The sequence below is a fragment of the Mus pahari genome, chromosome 3 (assembly GCF_900095145.1).
Source record: "Mus pahari chromosome 3, PAHARI_EIJ_v1.1, whole genome shotgun sequence".
Taxonomy (NCBI): Eukaryota; Metazoa; Chordata; class Mammalia; order Rodentia; family Muridae; genus Mus; species Mus pahari.
This window is the reverse complement of record NC_034592.1, coordinates 143,097,259-143,118,340: the sequence shown is the minus strand read 5'-3', so window position 1 is coordinate 143,118,340 and position 21,082 is coordinate 143,097,259. Positions and strand designations below refer to the sequence as shown.

The 21,082-nt window shown below is 50.4% G+C and overlaps 1 protein-coding gene across 1 annotated transcript in view; it reads right to left on the bottom strand.

Annotated features, from left to right (window-relative positions):
- Positions 1-140: 140 nt before the first annotated feature.
- Positions 141-21,082, bottom strand: part of Plcg1 (phospholipase C gamma 1) — a 31,950-nt gene continuing 11,008 nt past the window's right edge. The window contains exons 3-33 of the mRNA XM_021195159.2: positions 15,487-15,639; positions 15,281-15,374; positions 15,074-15,121; positions 12,361-12,445; positions 12,182-12,265; positions 11,960-11,994; positions 11,712-11,784; positions 11,532-11,633; positions 11,226-11,344; positions 11,062-11,147; positions 10,867-10,987; positions 10,076-10,244; positions 9,866-9,988; positions 9,686-9,787; positions 9,419-9,606; positions 8,932-9,132; positions 8,735-8,854; positions 8,476-8,656; positions 7,602-7,679; positions 6,762-6,865; positions 6,440-6,536; positions 6,124-6,193; positions 5,285-5,442; positions 3,879-3,975; positions 3,523-3,747; positions 3,298-3,446; positions 2,235-2,349; positions 1,962-2,123; positions 1,780-1,868; positions 1,505-1,689; positions 141-1,339 (exon numbers count right to left, since the gene is read on the bottom strand). Coding sequence (XP_021050818.1) covers positions 1,297-1,339; positions 1,505-1,689; positions 1,780-1,868; positions 1,962-2,123; positions 2,235-2,349; positions 3,298-3,446; positions 3,523-3,747; positions 3,879-3,975; positions 5,285-5,442; positions 6,124-6,193; positions 6,440-6,536; positions 6,762-6,865; positions 7,602-7,679; positions 8,476-8,656; positions 8,735-8,854; positions 8,932-9,132; positions 9,419-9,606; positions 9,686-9,787; positions 9,866-9,988; positions 10,076-10,244; positions 10,867-10,987; positions 11,062-11,147; positions 11,226-11,344; positions 11,532-11,633; positions 11,712-11,784; positions 11,960-11,994; positions 12,182-12,265; positions 12,361-12,445; positions 15,074-15,121; positions 15,281-15,374; positions 15,487-15,639 — 3,656 coding nt within the window. The 3' untranslated portion in view covers positions 141-1,296. The remainder of the gene's footprint in view (positions 1,340-1,504; positions 1,690-1,779; positions 1,869-1,961; positions 2,124-2,234; positions 2,350-3,297; positions 3,447-3,522; positions 3,748-3,878; positions 3,976-5,284; positions 5,443-6,123; positions 6,194-6,439; positions 6,537-6,761; positions 6,866-7,601; positions 7,680-8,475; positions 8,657-8,734; positions 8,855-8,931; positions 9,133-9,418; positions 9,607-9,685; positions 9,788-9,865; positions 9,989-10,075; positions 10,245-10,866; positions 10,988-11,061; positions 11,148-11,225; positions 11,345-11,531; positions 11,634-11,711; positions 11,785-11,959; positions 11,995-12,181; positions 12,266-12,360; positions 12,446-15,073; positions 15,122-15,280; positions 15,375-15,486; positions 15,640-21,082) is intronic.

Below are 21,082 nucleotides of genomic sequence, written 5' to 3'. Positions count from 1 at the left end.
GCAGAGGGGCCTCACATTTTAGAGCCACAGGGAAGAGAGCTGTGTGACTTCCCAGGTCTCCAGGGATATTATACCACACTTGCTTCCATTCTCAATCACCATGTTCTCCTGAGCCCACAAGAAACAAACAAGTTAACAGAAAAAGGACATGAGGATAATTTATTTGGCAGTCAGATCTTAAGAGGGCAGCAGAACTAGCAAATGGCCAACCCTGAGCCCAAATTTGGGCAGTGGGTTTGCGTGTGCTGAATGCTGGCTATGCTGAGGCACCTTTGCACCCACAGGCCTGGACCCCAGCCTCTGTTCTCAGAGGTGAGGCTTACCTTCCCAACTTTCCCATCTCCTTTGCATCTATTTACCAACTGCACAGAAACTGCACCAAGCAGCAGCTTCATCTGGTACCCACTGCCTGACTCCACTTACCTATGTCTCCATTCCTAAGGGGAAGCATATTGAGTCTTCTTTGTCATAAAAACAAAAAAGCTCACCAGGGTAGACATTGCTCTTCTCTCTTCCTGCCCCTCCACCCTTCTTGACAGTGCCCTCTCCCAGTACAACACCCCATAGAGCTGCTGTTCCAAAGGCTCTGTGCTGGGTCTTCCCTTCCAAGGTGAGGAGCAGGACAGAATAACTTAGTTACAATACCACTGAGAAGAAAAAAATTAATACTGCTATTTTTATCATGATCCCCTGTATCTTTCAGGCTGGGTACTGTACCCAGCCATGGGCAATGTGCCCTTGTGCTGTGTCTTCCTCCATGGGCAGAGCAGAGCCTTCTCTTTACAGGCCCTGCATTCCTCTGTCCTGGCTCCAGGGCCAAACTGCAGGGCATTTACTCTTTCACCCTGACCAGCTGTGGTTTTAAAGCTACAGGACAATGTAAACTTTGTTTCCCTGGCCCACCAAGGCTCTTCCTCCTCCTCCTTTTCCTCTTTCAGGAATGTGTCAGCAGCTCCTTGAAGCCTCCTATGCCACCAGCTGAGGCAACTTCTCCTTCCAAGGGGCTTCAGCCCTAGTCCTGGCCCAAGATGGAAGGACCCACCTCCACATTCAGGGCCAGATGTGTGTGCTTAATTCGAGACACAGTACAGTTTTTTGCCTTCACCCAGAGCTGGGCAGGGAGGCCCAAAACAATACATCTCATTAATGGCTTGGTTTTGTCTAGCCTTCACTGCTGGAATCCAGGATCCAGGCTGTGAGACCAAGGCTTTACAGTAGACAGCTCCCAGAGAACCCAGTTCATGGCATTCCACAGGTGGACAGCACCTGCTGCTCTCCAACAAGGTGGGGGCATGACTAGAGGCGGTTGTCTCCATTGACCCGAGTCCTTCTTGGGGCCCTGAACAGAAGTGAAGTGTCCTTACTGGCTTTGCAGTCAAATAGGACAACCCAAAGACACACGGTTATCCCTTTTCCACATAGGAGAAAGCTGCCAAAGGATTGCTCTTTCGGGCACCCTTCCTCCAAGGTCCCACACTGGCCAACTTCCCCTCATCTCCCTCACCTTCGTTCCCGACTGTCAAAATGGTCTGCGAGATGTTCCTGCGAGATGCGGAAATCTTCAAATGGCTGCTGGTATCTAGCTTCAAAGGACCCTTCCCGGGCCCGGACATGGAACAGCTGGCTGGAAGCATCTGAGGCCCGTTCCCTTAGTGATATGCCACTGAAAGGACTGAGGTCACCATTCTCCTGCTCAGCAAGGGAAGTGCACAAAAGTTGAGGTCTCTTCTGCATCTCAGGGGCTATGACTGAAAACTCCGCTCACGCTGCTGTAGTTACCTTAGCAGGGAAAATGTCAATCTTGATGAGCAGGGAAGCCAACTCCAGGTCTTCACTGTAGTTGTTCTTCAAAGGCACTGCTCTATATCCTAGGAGAAATACCTGGCTCTCAGCCTATCAAGTGCCAAGCAAGCAGCTAAGCCCCATACCGACAGCAAGACTTTATAAGGAAGAGTCCTCACCTGTCTTTAGGCCTTTTACTGGGAAAGTAGCCTGAGCCAAGAAGTTCTGGTCACTAAACATGTCTTCCTCATACACCACAAAGCGCAGAAAGGCAAACTCTGGGTTACTGATCTGGAAGTGGAAGGGCTTGGCAGGCCACACAGGGTTCAGTCCATTGTCCACTGTAAAAGCAAGGGCAAAAGCTGAGGCCACATCTACAGGATGTGATGACTGGTAGAGAGGTCTTTAACACCCCAGGGGAATGATTGGTAATGGGGGGAAGACTGACTTACCTACAAACTCCGTCTTTTGCTTGGTGCTGTCGTACTCAGCCCCAGCCACCTCAATCTCCACAAAAGGACACACAATACCCCGGCCATTCTTCGGCAGATGCCTGGCCCCCAGCACCTGTGAGGCAGGCAGGCAGAGATGGGGTGATGAGCCCCCCCCCAGCACCCCTGAACATCCTCCCAGCAGAGACTTGGGGAGCAAATCACGGAGGAAAATGCACCATGGAGGCAGTACGCCCCCTGCTGGGCCCTGACGGTTCTGCCCACTAGGCCCCTCACTGTTCACTCCAGAGCAAGCTGTTGGCTGTAAAACCCAGAGCTTTAGCTAAGTATCATGCATACTTTGCAGTCCATTTCATGTTAAATCCATGTCTGTTCCAATGTTGGAATCTTTTAAATCATTCCACTTTAGAGGGAAAATCTGGAAAGTAGCAGTCATGTCTATCTGTGGCTCTGTGCTCCTAAGTGTGCCCAGCTGGCCATAGGCTATCCTTACTCTTTCCAGACTCTGTTTAGGCCACCCCTGCTGATTCCTATAGCAAGGGTTGAGCTGACCTTTGATCACAGTTTTTCACCAGACATGGACTGGGGAGCTCTCTTCTAGGAACTGGGGAAGGCAAACAGGCTGCTGGTCATGCTCTAGCAAGCTCAGGCTTTGCTTGGTCCTGCAGACACAAGCCTGGCTCATCATAGGCCCCTTTTAGCCTGATTTGTGTCATTCTGACCAGGCTCTTCCTGCCAGGTAGTGCTTTTCACAGGTTAGCTTTAAGCTGACATCCTAACTCATTTGTGCCAAAAACTGGCCATGATCAGCCATGCTACCCCTGGGATCCCAACCCTCACAGAGAACCTGTAGCTGGATTTCCACTTCAGATGGTCCTACTTCAAGCTCAAGAATAGACCAAGATGAGTTCTCTTCCCCAACGTAAGGCAGAAATGCTGCTCACCTCTGGCTCTGTACCCTTTCCCACTTGTGCTGACCCACCTGGTCCCCACCTTCTTAGCAGGTTCAGTATCAATGTTCTTCATAACCCTTTCCCACCCTGAAGAACCCAAATATACCCACCTCAATGCAAATGACACAGGGTTCCAGACCTCGAAGACTGCTCTTATCAAAGGGGTCAAAGGCTTCGTCTCTCATGGTGCTTGGCTGCAGCACATAGCCACAATGCCCACCAGCCATGAAGAGGGCCTGGTTCATCTGCATAGGCTTGTCTGCAAGAGTGGGATTACAGTGTGTTCCAGTGGAACTGCCCTAAGTGTCTTATCCCACCCACAGAGACCCCCTCACCTGGGGTCTGAAAATTGAGTGCTACAAGCTGGCTGCCGCAGATCCACATGGGCAGAGGATCATAATTGGAGGAGTCCAGCCTTTGGCCCTTAGGGTAGATGCGAGAGAGTTGCAGCCGGTTGTACTGGAGGAACTTCTTGCCTTTGGCCTTGTTCACATACTTCTCAGCCTTGGTTTCCGGAAAGGAGGACATGTCCCGGTAACAAGCACGTTCTGTGCCAATCTCTGAGCCAAACAGTGAGAGCATGTATAGAGCGGCCCCCTTGTGCAGTGTATGTAAGGGACAGGGTATTAAACACCACTCTCATACCACCAGCCCCTCAGCACACACACACCACACCTGGCCCCAGTCTTACTCTCTTCATCAAAGGGAACGGGCCGGCAATAGACCACAAGCTCGGAAAGCTCCAAGGCGATCTTCTTCCTCCTCTCCATCATCTTCCCCTCAGTGAGCTGGTGACACACACAAGGCCCAGGCTGAGCCCTGCCCAGGAGAAGGAAGCTCCTACCAGCCTTGGGTACACACACACTTCAGATGTTCTGAGGCCCTCTCCTCTCCTTGCACATTTTAAATAGCAGCAGACACTAAACAAAACTATTGGCTCCCAGTTTTGTCCAAAAATTATCTCCACATATGCACTTGTTCCCCAACCCTCTTGGGGTGGAAGTCTCACCATAACTCATGTGCCAAATAACCTCACATGGAGCTAAGGTGGGCAAGGCCTTCCCAATAATGCCTTCTGATTATTCTTTACCTAGCCTTGTCCTTCAGCAAAAACACTGCTTTCTGGTTCCCTGAAGCACTAAGGCCTTAAGCCCACCTGGCAATGTGTGTGCCTTAGATGACCTTACCACCTCACGTCGCCATGGCCAATGCAGCCTTCCTCCTCCCATCCCCAATCTTAGCTGCAGCTTACTCAGGCACTCCCCACACTGCTCTCGGTAGTCTTCTCCTTCAGGGGTTCCTCTATTTATAATCTTTCTTTTCATTCCAGGCTAAACCCAGGGTCTAGCCCACTAGCCACTGGATCTTTCAGTGCCTTGCCCTCCCGAGCACACTAACAAAATCCTCGGCATTGTGTCTGCCCTAAGTCATAAATCTGCTCACCGAATGCCCTTTGGGGTGGGGGGACTCTAAGTAGAAGCTTCCATACATCTACAAACGCTTCACCAGGCTCAATGGAAGAGGCCTCCTCCAGAAAGCTGGTCCTTCCAAACAAATACATGCTACCCACTATTCACAAACTCCAATTCCCACTCTGAACTCCCTACAACCCACTGCTGTCCAACCTTCTCATGCCACTAAGAGACCTCAATAGTGTCACCAGGAATATCTGCTGCTTTTAAAGCTAAAGGATACCATACCTCTGTGGCCCTAAGCATAGCAAAGTTCCACTGCTGTGGGTATCTGCAACTTCTCTGCCTCCTGTCCCAGACCCATACCCTGTTACAAATGTTTACGTAAACTCTCTTCCTCTCTTCTAAGCCTGACCCCACTCCTGCTGCCAGCCCAGGACCTCTTCCCTCTTGCCTTATACTCATTCAGGTGATCCAGGGTATTTCATGGTCAACATTTCCTAAGCCCATCCATCACAATCCTGTCTTGAGTCTGTTCTTTTGGGTGCCTTATCTAAGGCCTGGTCACATCAGTTACTTTCTCTAGAGGAGCTAGCTGGGGGTTGGAGGCCTTGGCTCCCGGGCAGGCCCACATGTTGCCCTCACAGACCCCAGAAGCACCTTCTAAGCTGTGGCAGGTTCTCACCCTGGCATCTGCAGTCTGGGCAGCTTCACGGATCTTTTTCACCCAGTCCTGTAACTCCTCCTGTGAGTCAGCTGCAACATCCAGGGACCACTGAGCCACTGACGGCATGCTGATGGAGAAGACGAAGAGCCGGTTGTTTTTGCCCTCTGGACGGATGGCTGTTGGGGGTAAAATAATACAGGGCTAGGAATGCTCTCTGGGCTTTCTAATGCTGTGAACCCTTCAATATAGCTCCAACCATAAACTTATTTCATTGCTACTTCATAATTTTGCTACTATTTATGAATTGTACTGTAAGCATCTGATATGCAGCATATCTGATATGCAAACCCTGTGAAAGGGTTGTTAGGCTTCCAAAGGGGTTGAAATCCACTGGTTGAGAAGCACAGTCATAGACGCTGGCTCAAAGGAATTCATTCCATTTCTTCCTGGCCATACTTACAAGCAGGCAAAACTGGTATATAGATCCAATTTACAGAGGATACTGTAGCTCAGACATACCATAATTGTGGTGGAAGCAAGGCTCCAACTCAGCTGTGACTCATGCCCCTTCCTTGGAGCCATGCACTGTAACCCCCACCCTAACCCATCTCCAAGTTGCTGTCACAATTCTGTGGTCCATTAGGACTGAATGTCAGCCTGTCAACATCTCTGCCAACTTTTGACTCCACTGTACCTGGCACAGGGTAAGATTTGGAGATGACAAAAAGAGTCTGGGATTTCCAGAGTATTAGAGTAGCCTTTGGGAACTTGGCCACTGGCTTCCTCTCCAGAAGCAGGTGGAGTGACAAGGACACCCTGACACTAAGAGGAATCACGAGCTAGGAATTAGAGCTCACCAATCTGACAGGCTGGCACATCTAAGACCCCTCGCAGCAAGTCCCCCAGTGGGCTGTTCTCATCCAGGTGCTGTAGGAAGCAAAACCCCAGGATAGTCAGCATGGCTGCCACACGCTCAGCTGAGGGAACTTTTTGACAATCTTTTAGGTGTATTCATGACCAGCCAAGCATGACATAGGTACAACAGAGACTAGAGTGTAGCCACACAGGATGTGTGGCTCACAGATGACAGGAAAGCCTGGGTGTGATAGACACATCAAAAGAAAACCTGGGACAGGGAAACAAACTCGTGACACAGAGTGGTTCCAAACATACCTCCCTCTCCGGCTCCAGGACTGCTGGATTGATCATCTCTTCCACATAGTTTGAGGGGAACCACAGCTGCTTCTTCCCACCATAGTCCCCTCGCCACCTGTGGAAGCCACAGGGTACTGACTGCAGCAACCACCCCAAACTCACAGGATCTTTCTGGGGGGTTCCCACACATAAGTCAGGCCAAGGCAGACACTGCTAGTGAACATGAGACAGATATTCTCAAAGCACACTGTCACAAGTGCTTTCAGTGACAGCTCCACAGAGGCCCTGGACTCCTGTCCCACCACACTACAGGCTTTCTAGCCTGGATAGGTTGTCTCACCAGCCACCATCTTGCTTTTCCACATTCTGGATGATGGCACTCTTGGTAAAGGTCAGCTCATCCTCTCTCTGCGCCTTGTAGTCGAAGAGGGCTTTTACTGCACACTGCAGAGGTAAGACAATGGGATTGGATTGCGTGGAGTAAAGCAGAGGGCACTCCCCATCCCCTGACCCAGTACAGCACATGTGTATACATGTGCCTGGGCTTACGCTAGTGGGCAGCACCACTGTTGGCAAGTGACCCTAGACACAGTTCTCAATGCTATCTTGTGGTAAGTTTCAGAACAAGCAGGAGGGTTTTCTCCAGGGAAATTCTTGACCACCCAGGTAGCGTCTCTGGCACTCTGACTGGGCCTGCTCCTACCAGTGAGGCTGAGGTCCAGTGAGAGTAAGTATGCAGCCCTGTGGAGCTCCCTACAGAGCTAAGACTCTTACTCATCTCTGATGGTACTTCTGGCTAAGAATCAGGGCAATGTGCTACATTAAAGAAAAGGTCAAAACCAAGGAGATCCTAAGATCTTCATAATGAAGGGAATGACTGGACAGTGTGCCATCTGGCCCCTGTTCTACTACCCATGGGAGACACGGGGATCACTCTGAAGGAATGTAGACAAAAGGCCAGTTCTAACCCAAGACACCGGCTATAAAGTGGTTAAGCCCTGGAGATTTATGGTCATTTACCAACCACACATCTTACAATTTCTTAAGCCTCAGAAAACCACAACTAACACTTGTTTCTCCACACCTACCACAAAAGGTCCCAGAATACAGAAATATAAGCCCCAAGCAGTAGGGGACCCCTTCTTCCTTGTGGCTTCCTGTGCCAAGCACAGATATTTACCTTGAAAGTTGGCATAGGGTTTGCCTCCACATAGAAACCAGGGTTGCGGCCCTCGTACAGTGCCCCATAATCGGGTTCCTGGAAACAGGACACATTGTGATCTATCACCACCCCGGAACTGAGATAAATGCAGCTGCTAGTTCCCATTTGCCCAGTTTCTGAAGCACAGCTGGTCTCTTCTACAGGACATCTGCCCCAGCTCACTGGTCCCTGGCCTACAGGAATCCCCCTCTTCAACTTCCAAGGGGAAGGTAACTGTAGGGATTTAATCCCACACTCCTTTCGTACTCTTACCCCACATCTACCACTGTGGCTCCTGAAGACTGAGTTACCTGCTGCTGAGCTGCCAGCAGCACCACATAATGTTTGTTCAGTGGCTGAGCCCAAGGTCCAGCACACCTCTCTTCAGGGAACAGCATGACCCTGACCAGTTATCATGTCACAAATGACAACTCTCAACCAATCCTGTGTGAGATGCCTGCCTCCTATTAAAAACCACAACACTGGTCCCAAACCCTTGGCAACCTCTGCACTACCAAGCCACATTCTTCCCTCCAAAGCCTTCCCACAGAACAAACACATCTATACAATTGCACCTACTCTGCCCTCTGCCCCACACACTCCAGACCAAGTCCATGTGAGCTCCCAGGTCTTGCCACCTACTGCTTAGCTCATGGGGACATTGAATACCCAGGCACAGCTCAGGTGCCACTTCTTCCAGCTATACACCATGGCTCCAGTTACTCCTAGAGCTCCCATGTGAACTTGAAAACACCCCAAGGTGAGTTTTCAGCACATTCAGACAGTAGTACATTGCGAATGTCCTCTAACTATACTGGTATCCCCCTGCTCCCCCCATCCCCGGCCTTCTCACAGCTGTCCCAATCTTCTCCAGTGCCTCCTCGTTGATGGGGTAGCGCAGCTTCATTTTGCGGTACAGGGGGTGCTTCTCATAGTAGCTGATGAGGTCAACCAGGCTGTCAAACTCAGAGTTCCCCAGCATCACAGTCTGGCCTTCCTGCTGTACTCGGCAGTGCTTGATCTTTCCCTCAGCCCTTCACAATGACAGGACAGTCAGCAAGGAAGACAGCCCAGACCCCAACAAGAACCCACAGCTGTCCAGCATGCCTCACCGGAAAGAGATGGCGTATGAGTTAGGCTCGTTGCGTTTCCGCACCAGGAAGGCCCCATCCCGAGGCACTCGCATCAGCATGTGTTCAGCCTGAGCTCTAGTCAGGCTTGCATGGTACCACCTGAAAACCAACAGAGTTAGACCCTGGCCAGTCAGTCCTACCATTACCCCTGTTCCCATCCCTGTCCCTGTCCTCACTCTTTGCTCTCATGGGCATTCGTCTGTGGAACAGGCTCTGAAAGGCGCATCTCAAACTCATTGCAGCGCAGGGGTACTTGCTGATAATGTGTGATGAGGTCATAGAGAGAGTCAAAGACAAGGTTATCTGTCAAGAAGAACTTAGGAGTCCCAGCATCCTGCCGGGAGTGGATACGGCAGTGCTGGACTTTCCCATTCCGCCTGAGGGAAGACAGGATGGGAGAGGCATCAAAAACAGGTCAGAGATCCAAAGAATACATAACTAGGCAAGGCATAAGATTTCAAAAAGGGAGGTCATTCTCCAAGGAAGCTTGGAGGAAGACATACACATCAAACATACATGTTTAAGTTCACACATGCCTGTGTAAGAATGAATTATGTTTTATGGAAAACCTAGACCCAAGGCTAAAATGTTAACCAATTATGTCTAGGTACAGTCTTTTGTACACAGAGACTAAACATGGGTATGGTAGTAGATGTGGGTTACCAGAAGGACAGCGTGTAGTCCCCCACGAAGGTCTCACTTTCTCGCACTAGGAAGGAGCCATCCGGAGCCCCAGTCTCTATGCAGTACTCAGTGAGCAGGCGCTCCGCAATGTGACGCCCGTCACGCCCAGCCCCGAGCTTCCCGTGGAACCACTTCTCGCTCGAGTGCAGCTCTGTGCTGCCGCTGGCCTAGACAGGACGACAGCAAAGATACCCAGTGACTGTCAAGTTCTCATTCAGCTGACCCCATGCCCCTCAACAATTCTACCTCCTTCGGCTCCTCTTCATCCTCATTGCCCTGGTCACTGCTGGTCTCCTCAGAGTAGTAGATCTTGCTGCTAGTCAGAACAAAGTAGTGGGGATACCACTCCTGGAGGAGAGCAAAGGGGACCTATAAGCCAGAGTTCAACACACTGCCCCACCATGTCCAGGCTCAGTTAGACCTCACATGATTCACGGGGTCCTCCAAGTAGAGGATACCATTCTTGATGGAGTTACTGATGTCATTCTCGGAGTACATCACAGAGGTAGGCACCTCCTCATAGGCACTGCCCTCAGCCAGCTTCTTGTGCTGTGGAAGCAGACCAGGTCATGCCAAAACCATTCCACACCTAGCCCATCTCCTAATGCAAGGTTTCTACTGCCACCGACGCCACACCTTGATAAGGATCTTCCTCTTGAGCTGGTTGGGAGACGGAAGCCCGTCAGCAGCAATGTCCACAGGCTTGGTAAGGAGTGTATCACCAAGCACCTTTCTGAAGTGCTGAGCCATGTTTCTCTGCTGGGCAATGCTGCAGTGGTCCTCGATGGACAGGATGACTGGGTACCTGAAGGCAACGGGCCAGGACAGTGACACTGCTGCTACAGTTATTGTGGTTCAAATCTCAGTCTAAACAGTTCCTTACAGAGTGAAATAATGGGAGTCAAGGGCCTTGAGCACCTCATCCACAGGATCCCTCTGAAGATAGGGAGCCCTGGAGTTGGGGTGGGGGCACATCAGGAGGCAGCTGGGAGGCAGTGGGAACCAAGAAGAGGCAAGTGTTGCAGAGGGGGAGCCTCTGAGTTGCTGAGTTGGCCTAGCAAGACATTCCACACAAAATAGGTCAGGAAGGATGAGAATTAGCCCCCAGTGCAGCTTGCAGATCCTTTCAGTGCAGTGGGGACTGTGGGCCTGGCGGTAGCTAGCGACTGAGAACGGCTCATAGGAAACATTCTCTTCTGGGCAATGAAGGAAAAGGAGATAACCTGAGACCACAGTTACAGGCATGTGTTTTTGAGAATGAGATGCACTTCAGTGCTAGCCAGAGATGCAGGGAGCAGAGGTGAGAACTCAGGAAACTGGCTGGGGTGAGAGCAGAGGAGACAGGAGGAGTGGGTGTGAGCCATGCAAGGGATCCCAGGAGTGAAAGGACCTTCTGGAGGTTGCCCGTGACCTGCACGCCTACTCACTCTGAGGCTACGAAAGCATGCTCCTTGATGGTGTGCAGGACGTCAGAGAACTTGATCTTGGTGGTGAGAGTGTGCCCGTGGTAAATGACTGGCATCCCGTCTGGCCCATCCCAGCAGTCCACTAGGGAACAATATCACCACGGTCAAACAGGCAGACCTCTCACCTTCCCTCTCCAAACCTTAGACCCAACGTACACTCAATGCAGCGACAGCCCATCCTCAGGCAGCGAGCATAGGCTTCCAGGGAGGACTCACTGGAGAACTGGTCCCCAGTCAGGTACCTGGATAAGCAAGGAGAGGTACATATGGTCTTCCTCCCTCTTTAGGAAAGGTGGATGAACAGAAAGAGGCATACTCACGTATTATGTGAGGAGGAGATCCAATAGTGAGAGAGTGGGTTGTTCATGGTGTCTGGGCACACAGCATCCAGTTGTGAGTTCCACACACTGTTCTCTTTGGAGAACAGAAAGGTGACAAGCTACAAGGGTAAATGAGGAGAAAGTGAGTGAGTCTTGGGATGGAAGGAGGTATACAAGAGTGTGCTCAGTCTCGACTCCACTGGCAAAGTAGGCAGTAGAGTGCATACCCAGCTTTTAGAGCACAGGTCAGCTCTGGTCACCCTGACCTGTTTTCTCTAACAGAATGGTGGGAAAGGGGAGGCTCACCTCATCCAATAAGAAGTATGGCTCCTCAATCTCTCGCAAGGGGTCTCGAAGGAAGCTGAGCATGAATTCCTGCACCTGGAGCCGGTCGACAGCCCACAGCTCCTGTCAGGTAAAGATGTCATGGAGGAGGCCACCAATGATGAAGCCACCCTGCAGCTTGACTCCCTGGCCCAGACATACCCCCTGGTATTCAAGAAGGAACTGCTGGAACTCAGAAAGGGACACCTGGCAATGCTCTGGCCGCTCTCCAGTCCTGCAGGGAGAAAACCTAGTGTCTGGCACTGGCTGACTTGATCAGTAGACAAGGGGCCCCTGTCTAGTGTAGATACCCAGTGGTTTATTATGCCCCATCCCCATCCACCCACTGCTTCCCACCTGGATCTGAAACCACCCAGAGAAAAAGCCCAATTGGCTGTTCCAAAGCAAACCTCAAAGCGCTGGTTTCCAAGAAGGGAAGGTCCATCTGCAGAGAACAGAACCTGGTCAGGAGGAGCCCTGGGAGGAAAGGGGCTCTCAAAAGGTTAGGGAGCAGATGCCCTAGGGGGAGTGGGGGGATGGCTGGAGTAATGGCACCAAAAACTCCCATGCAGGGCTATGAGAGGACGCTGAGGAGTTGAGCCAAGGACAGGGAGGGTGGGAGGTTCACGCACCGTCTTCTGGGCGCTGTACATGAGGCTGCGGTACAGCTGAGCAAACTGCCCGTAGGTGATGTCCCCGCTGCGCTGTTCAAGGTCCTACATGGTACAGAGCAAGACTGCCAGTCAGGCCCCTTAGGAGGAGTCACTGGCCTCCCCTGCCTTGCCAGAAGATAGCCTCAAGTGTCCATTACCGTCAGCCGCTCTCGGAGGAAGCGCATATTGGGGACTCGGTAGTTGACCTGTGACAGCATGTTCTTCAAGTCCTTGGCTGATATACTAAGGAGAGAAAAAGGATTCCCTTTGGACTTTAGGCTGAGCCTAAGGATGGACAGGTAAACACCTATCCTCTGGGAACCTGCAGTCTTAGGAGCAAGTTTCAAACTTTATGCTGTGCTAGATGGAAGCTCCTTCCTTTCTCTGGGCCTCAGTTTCTGCATGTGAAAGAGAAAAAGCCCAATACACCACAAATGACCAAGCTCAGGAAAACAGGTCAGCTGGGTGGGAGGCAGAATAAGCCATTTCCAGCAGTTGCCCCCAGCTCTGATCTTCTGCCTGTACAGGACAGGGCAATGCCCAACGACACTAATTGGGACATCCTAGGACCCACAGTCCCCAGGACAGGCAGCAGGGAAGGAAGGACAGGCAACAGGGAAGGAAGCATGGGCACCCTTAGCCACATGTAACTGCTGCTGCTGAGCATACTCCTGAGGCTTGTCAGGAAACTGGCTCCAGGAAAAGAACTCAGTCAGAGAGAGGGACAGAAGGGAAGAGAGAGGCGGGAGAGGGAGGGGGACTGAGAGGGAAGAGCGCACCAGTGCACTCTACACTCTAGGCATGGCAGCTTGGACAACAACAGTATGAAAAAGATGGAAAAGGATGCTCTCCTGGGAGACGTGGGTGCTGGAAAGAGAGAGCACACCCTCTTCTGGCATAAAGCCAGGCAGGAAAGACCAAAATTCCCTAAGGCTCAGATCTTCACCAATAATTGAATGTTCTGGAACAGTAGTTCTCAAAGTAACGCTGCGCCCCTTTAATACAGTTCCTCCTCACGTTGTGGTGGCCTCCAACTAGAAAATTATTTTATAACTGCTTTGTAACTATAACTTTGCTACTGTTATGAATCAATCCTACTGTAAATGTCTATAATGCGGAAAGTCTTAGGTGACTCCTGGGATAGCATCATTCAACCCTCCCAAAGGGGTCGAGCCCCACAGGTTGAGAACCAATGCCCTATAGTCAGGGTTCTGCAGCAAGCATTGGGTCACCTGGCCCTCAGTCAGCCAGAAAGCTGCTGTCAAGCCTGTCTCTGCCCTTTCCCGCTGTCATAAAATCACGCTGCTCTCTCCACCTTGCCCTGCTTACTGTTTGTTGCCCCTTCCCCTCTATGAAAACTCTTTTTTAAAAAAGATTTAATTATTTATTTTATGTATTTTATATATTTTATGTGTTTTATGTACATTGTTGCTATCATCAGACATACCAGAAGAGGGCATTGGAGCCCATTACAGATGGTTGTGAGCCACCATGTGGTTGCTGGGAACTGAACTCAGGACCTCTGAGTGCTCTTAACCCCTGAGCCATCTCTCCAGCGCTATGTTAAAGTCTCACCACGGGCTGAAGCTGCTTTTCCCACAGCATGGTTACACGGGAGGGTAACCATGCTCCTCCTCCCTAGCTTCCCGTGTGGAAGCGTCTGGAGCTGGCCACTGGGCCTCTTCCCTTTGCTTGCTATCTGGGTCCCTGAGTTTTTATCTGGGACCCCAAAAGTTTCCATTTCACCTGTCCACACCCCTGTGTCACTACCTCCAGCCCGACCTCCTCATTTGAACTCATTCTACCAGCCTGGTGACTCTATACCTCTCTACCTGGGCATCTATTATGCACCATAAAACTTACACCCACACTGGACTCTAAGCTCCCCACAGTATGTTCCTCCCACTGTCTTCTTGTCTCAGCCAATGGCAACTTTACTTCCCAGTCGCTCAAGTCAAATGCCTATTGATCTCTGACTTTTAGGTGCAATTTTAAACAAAGAACATAGCCCCAAATCCAGCTAATTCCTACCATTATTACCTCAACCTGAGCCCTCTCACCTGCACCCAGAATGGTCGGACAGTGTCTAACAGCCCTCTACAGCAGTATAAGCTTGAGTGTGTTTGCCTAGTTTTATGTCTTCTTGATACAAGCCAGAGTCATCAGTAAAAGAGAGAGCCTCGATTGAGAAAATGCCTCTGTAAGATCCAGCTGTAGGCAAGCCTGCAGGGCATTTTCTTAATTAGTGATTGGTGTGGGAGGGCCCAGCCCTAAGTTGGTGGGTGGGGGCACCTCTAGGCTGGTAGTGAACTCTATAAGAAACCAGGCTGAGTAAGCCATGAGGAGCAAGCCAGTAAGCAGCAGCCCTCCATGGCCTCTGCATCAGCTCCTGCCTCCAGGTTCCTGCACTGTTTGAGTTCCTGACCTGGCTTCCTTTGGTGATCAACAGCAAGGAGGAAGCTAACTGAAGCTGAATAAACCCTTGCCTCCCCGAGCTGCTCGTTCATGGTGTTTCACTGCAGCAATTGTAAGCCTATCTAGGACACTGAGGAAACTCTAGGTCAGAGCAAGTCACTCCTCTACACATCCCATGGCTTCCTGCCTCTGGGGACTATCAGAGGGCCTTGCAACAGTACAAAGCAGCACTGACAGCAGGCCATCTGGTCTTTGCTTCCTCTGCTCCTGGTCCTCTGGATGCACTGCCAGTCGCACCTCTAAGTCCAGAACCATCTTTAGACCCCACGCTCGGCAGCATGAACTACTTTTGTGTCAGAACCCCTAACTCCTCCCAATGTAACTCAGTTCTCTTGACTCCAGTGCTCTGGGTGCCTCTCCCCACTGGTTAGGCATCCGTCTCAGCTTAGCACCTACCGATCCTCTCGGTTACGATCCACTGAGTAGAACTGCTTCCGGAGCCACCTGAAGAGAGAGAAAAGCCTGAGGTAAGGGTCTCTTCTCCAGCTAAGTTAAATCCTGAGTAGAAGAGCAGCTTCTGTCTGCACAGGAGACCTAAGGTCTCTGTCTCTTTTCCCTTGGTTTCGAGATACCTAGTTTTAACCACATGAAGATGATTCTTACCTCTCAATTTGCAGGGGTGTGGCTGCCTGCAGTGTATCCTCCATCAGCCAAGTTAAGCCCTTCATCCACATGTTCACTTCATCCTCAGATGTGGCTGTAAGCAGAGCAGCAGCTGAGCCAAGGGCACATAGCTCCCACAAGAGCAGGTGTAGCTCAGGCTGTCCCCTTACCTACACCCCACCTCCTCTCAGCCCGTGTCTTCCCACCTTGCAGACTCAGGGTCTTCAGGCGGAATTCCATTCCATAGAGGATGACAAAGCAGTGTGATTGATCTGGCCGGAAGGCAGGGTCTTCTTGGTAGCGGTCAAAGTCCCGTGAAGTCTTCCCTGGACGGATCTCCTTGATTTCACGGATATCAACTGGGAAGACGGTAAAGGCCAAGGTCAAGCTAAGGTAGGTCCTCTCAGTCAGCATCAGAGGGACATAGCCTGCTCTTCTCAGTCACTTCCACACCCTCCTTCCTCAGGGGCTGGACCACAAAGAGACAACCCTTTCTCTGACACAGACCAAACCCACGCAATTACCCCAGGCAACAGAGAGGTGGGGAGCAGAGCCTTTTGTTGTTGTTAAAGGTGAAGGCTCTTGGGGACAAGGAGGTAAGTATATGTGTTACCCCTGCCCTATCTATGTCCCATTGCTGGAAGTACAAGTTATACACTTAGATAGACCTGGAAAAGAACAGGGATCCAAAGCAGTTAGTTCTTTGTGGATCGCTTTCTAACACAATACACATGCAGACCCATCGGTAAAGTCCTAGAGGCTGGGCTGGACAAGTCTAGATTGGTCTCAGAATTCCAGACAGAATGTTGGATCAGATCCAGAAAACTCGAAAATTCTGAAATGACCCACACCCCAGACATGCCCACACAAGTTCTTAGCAAAAGGCCAAGTTCTGGTTTAGGCTGAGGCTGTCCAAGTCTGTCTGTGCTGTGCAGCTTGGTATCCTTATCTCAGTTACAAAGGTATTCTCAACTCTCCCCATACCTTCACAAGCAAAGGTGAGGCACATACACGAGCCTGAGGTAAACGATAGGTACTGGCTACTAACCTGAGTGACAGACAGACAGAGTAACTGTTAGCAAGTGACCACTAAAGAGCCAAGGGTCTGACTCAGTTCCTCAGGGCCATGGGGTAGTAGGCTGTAAGGATTAGAATCTGGCTCTACATCACATTAACTGTGAGTCTGAGAAGAGACAACTGCCCTGAATCCACTGTTACACTTATAAAGGGTGAGAAGAACATCAGCGAGGACGCTGGCAAGACCAAAAGTGGCCCCGAAAACATGGAAACTGTGTGCCCACAAAAAGGGAGCTGTTCCTTAGCCAGAGCCTGCTCTGATTGGGCTCTCAGCCCACTTAGGTCTGAGAGATCCTGCTATAGCTGCCCTTACTGTACACCCACTCCATCCCTGAACTAGCTGGGAGCCTGGACAGAAGAAAACATCAGGAGATTCGGGTTTGACAATGAGCTTTCCCTCAGCTCGGGAACTTCCTAAAATGTTCTAACCAGTCCCCTTTCTGAGTAAATTCCCCTTAGATTCTAGTTCTAAACACCAGCATGGCTAGAACATCCCAAAGGCTCCAACCGGCACCTGGAAGTCTTCCTGTCTTGTCCCTTGAGTCAGCCACAGTAGCCTCATCTGCCCCACCTGGAATAATGGCAACACTGTGGTCCCACCCCCTGCTCTGCTACCACAAACAGCAATGGCTTTACCCAGACCAACTCTGTCCCCTCAGCAAAGCCCCCAGGTCCATCCTCCAGCAGGAAGTCTGAGCTTTCCTGTTGGTGGTCACAGTTCTCACCAACTAGCTTTCCTTCCTGTCTCTTCCAAACCATAAAACATTGTTTGACACCTGGTCCTGTAGGCCCACTCATGTTCCTCCTGTGAATACCCACTAACCTACCTTGAGGTCACTCCCTTTACAGCTTTTGAGGTTCTCATGATGGGGCTCAGAGATTTACCTTGAGTTTTTGTCTTGCCCTCTCTGATCCTTCTAACCCAAGTCAGGCCTACAGCAAGAACATCAAATGTTCCTGCCCCCATCGCATCCTGGATCCTGGCCTCAGTTCTACCACTGGATTGTCTCCTACTAGAGATCCAAACGGGAAGCTCCATCCTGCAATAATCATCCGGTCTATGCCTCAGGCTGCTATGAAATGAATGTCTGTTCCTTAAATTCCACGGTGGCAGAGCCCCTTCCAATACCCACTGAATGCGAAAGTGAGAAACATGCAGGCTCATGGATCTGCCCAGGGAAAAGGCATAGAGGATGGAGTGAAACAGAGGTTTTCTACTCAGTTCTAAAATGAGGGTGGAGAGCTGGGTCACAAACCCACAACTTGATAACACAGTTTCTAAAGGTGGAAGAGCTACCATTAGGAGGAAATGCCTACATCACACACCACACAACCACCAAAAACTCTGCCCTTTGAAACAGAAACTAGAATATTCTTCCAGTGCAAAGCTATCATTCCCCTCCTACACATCCACCCATGTGTGTGCATGCACACACACACCTACATGATCCACAGTTAAGGTCTTTCTTGATGCTGCCCCCACAGACTGTACACAATAAGGTGTATACACAATAGACAGGTAGCTATAAAGTCTGTCTAAGGCTCATGGGTAGGCCATATGTGCTTCCCCTACATATATACGTGCACACATGGATGGTGTGTGTATGTGCACAGAGCCAGTGGGCCCAGGTGAGCTCTAGCCTGCTCTGTGTTCTAGACACATTTGCACAGAGTCTAAGTTAGAACAGGAATACGATTAAATAGGAAGCAGAAAGGCCCAGGGCAGGGAGGCATCCCTCTCCTAAGTCACACTGACCTCCAGTCACACTGATCCCTCCTTCCTCCTCCTCCTCCCATAAGAAGACTCAGCATGACCCTGATACCCTAAGTCTATGAAGTCAGATGAGAAGGACTGACAGCAATGAAAATAGCCTTCTAGGCCATGAGAGCACAGCCTGTGTGTCAGGTCAGACAGACAGACAGAGCCCAGGCTCATTCCCAGAAACTGCCACCACAGGGAAGAGACTAACTCATCAGATACAACCTCTGCCTCAGTTGCAGAAGAGGAAGACTGCCAGCCCAGCCACTGTCTGTATGTCAGGAATGACTGTGTGTGTAAGTACATGTGTGTGTGCATTCACAACTGCTTAGATATTCATTCCCTATGCCTGGAAGACCCTGGAGCTAGCATTCCCTTCTTCCTAACAACTATGGGAGAACAGCATTTGGAGAGGCCCTGATGTCCAGAGGCTGGGAAATGAAAAGAAGATATGTGCTGAAACAAGGGCAGATTTCCACAACCGGGGACCGTGATGCAACAATGGCCCAACTTCAGGCTTACAATAACCTGAATGGCCATAGCTAGCTAGCACAACCTGTCAGGAGCTGTGATACAGGCAGTCCTCCAAGGACAAGAGCTCTGAGCCGAGCCAGAAGGCTTACCCAGGCCTTAGGAATGGCCTGGGTTGCCTCGGAAGCAAGGGACGCCCAGTCCTTTACACTTAATCTTTATACACTGTTAAAATGAAATCAAGACTTGGTTTTTCTTTTGTTACTTCTGTTTCTGTCTTTTTTGAGATAGATAGCCCTGGATCTTGCAGTTCTCCAAATTCAGCCTCCAGAGTGCTGACATCGCTAGGTGAGCTACCATGACAGGCTCTTCTCAAAAAGATCTGAATAATGAAGAACCACCTACACCTATGCCAGGGACTAACATCACACGGTAGCTCTAAGGCCAGACAGTCTAGTATACCAGGCAGAATCCTGGTGGTCTGTGCTCCTCAGTGCCCCAGTGGAGACCTTCCTACTCCTGTGCTCTCACAAAGTCTGCCCTGATCAGATATCTGTTCCTAAAGCTGCCAGCCCTAGCGGGAAGAACCAAGAACCACAGGGCTCTTCAATTCCACCTGTGAGGTTCTAGTAGTCCGTCATTCTTTCAGATTCAGTTTCCCAAGCTGGAAAACTGAATTCTTCTCACTTCACAAGATAAGGGCCTTACTGATAAGCACCTGTCTGTGTGCCTGGTGTTACTGACAGGGAACAGCCATGGGGGAGATGGCACAGCTGCCTGCCAGGGCTCTGCCCTTAGGGCAAACTCAAACCTCTATGAGTTTTCCTGAAGATAAAGGCCACCAGGAAAGAATCCAAGCAGTTATTTCCCAGCTCTCAACAGGCCTTACAGGATGAGGACCTGTGGGGAATAGGTCTCACAAAGTAGTATATGTAAAGATGAGCTAAGATACTACTTCCTGAGTCTACAGCAAACCCCACAGTGTAGGCATGTGTATCCCACAGGTATAGTCCGGGGGGGGGGGGGAAGATCTGAAATTGCAAAGATGAACTAACTATTTTCCTTTCTGGATCAACAAAATAAGTTAGGGGTGCCCACTACCCAAACATCCACTGGGGACACCAGCCCTCATCTGTCCCATCATTTCAATCTTCTATTTTGGCTTTGGTAGGAGTTGAAATGTACTTGCTGCCTCTCTAAGATCTGAGGCAAATGATAAAAGACTAAATTTGTAAAATCAAAGTTTGTATGATGAGGCAGGAACTCTGGGAAGGCTAATGTTCCCTTTCCATCTCCTTTCCTCTCTGTTCTGCCTTCCTCAACCCAGGGACAGATTCCTAACTCGAGACCCTGAGACTAGAGATCAGCCTTACTCAGAATGTAGCATCTGGACGATGCTCACACAGACAGCAAGAAACTTTTAGACATGCCAGTGTCCCTCTAAAAGACTTCTCATCTGGGGCACTCCAGGTGAGAACTAACCCCAAACACTCTGACAGCCATGAAGGTGGCACTCAGGGCTGGGTGAGAGCCTGCTTCTTCTGTAGAACAGGTTCTTACACCTCAGACAGGACTCAACTCACTCAGTAAGCAGAAGAAACAGTGCTGTCACAGGGACAGGCTAAGTAGCTGCCAGCCAGTCTGCAGCCTGAAAAGGGGGGAAGATGGCTCTTCTGGTGCTTGGTTCCTGAAAGCAGACTCTTCCCAGACATCAGGCTAGGCACATGCCTGTCATCAGCTCTCTTGCCCATCACAGTGGGACAACCACGCTGTGCACCCACTGCAGATGGATGTTGTTGGTAAGTATTCTATAAACCCGTCAGAGTTCACCAGCAGGAACACCAGAGAAGGAGAATAAAAAGAATGGGACACTAAATCTTTTTAGAGGTCTTTAGTACACAGGCTGGGGAGCCAAGTCACAAAACCCCAAACCTTAATTTAGACCCATGGCTCTGGGCCAGCACTCCTGTCCTAGCATTCCCACCTCCAACAAAGCCACTTTCCAAACAGTCCCACAGATGAATATCCCCCACAGGGTCACATGGCAGAGAAGGTGGTGCCAAGACATACTCTCCTTCCTGTGCCTGTGCAGCAAGCAGTTGCTGCACACCAGCAACTGTAGAAGAAAGGAACAGTAACCCCCCCTCAGTGACCCCTAGCCAAACCAGTTTACACTCACTCACAAGACACTGCCTCCAACCTGTCCAAGAGAAGCTCAGCCTAACTCTGCATTCAGCTTCTTTCCTACCTTGGTAAACAGGAAACAGCCATTCAGACAGCTGGATAGAGGTCCACGGCCCCCTAGCACATGGGACTTGCAGTGCTCTGTACAAATTGCTTCAGTGCACAATCCTCACCAATATACAAGGCCACACCTAGAGACCAGATTCTAGATGACTTTCCTGTTTAGGCAAATGAGGGATGGGACCCAATGGGTCTATCGAATCAAATGGTGATTCATGGCAGATGGGGGTTCTGGAGAGTCCTCATGGCAG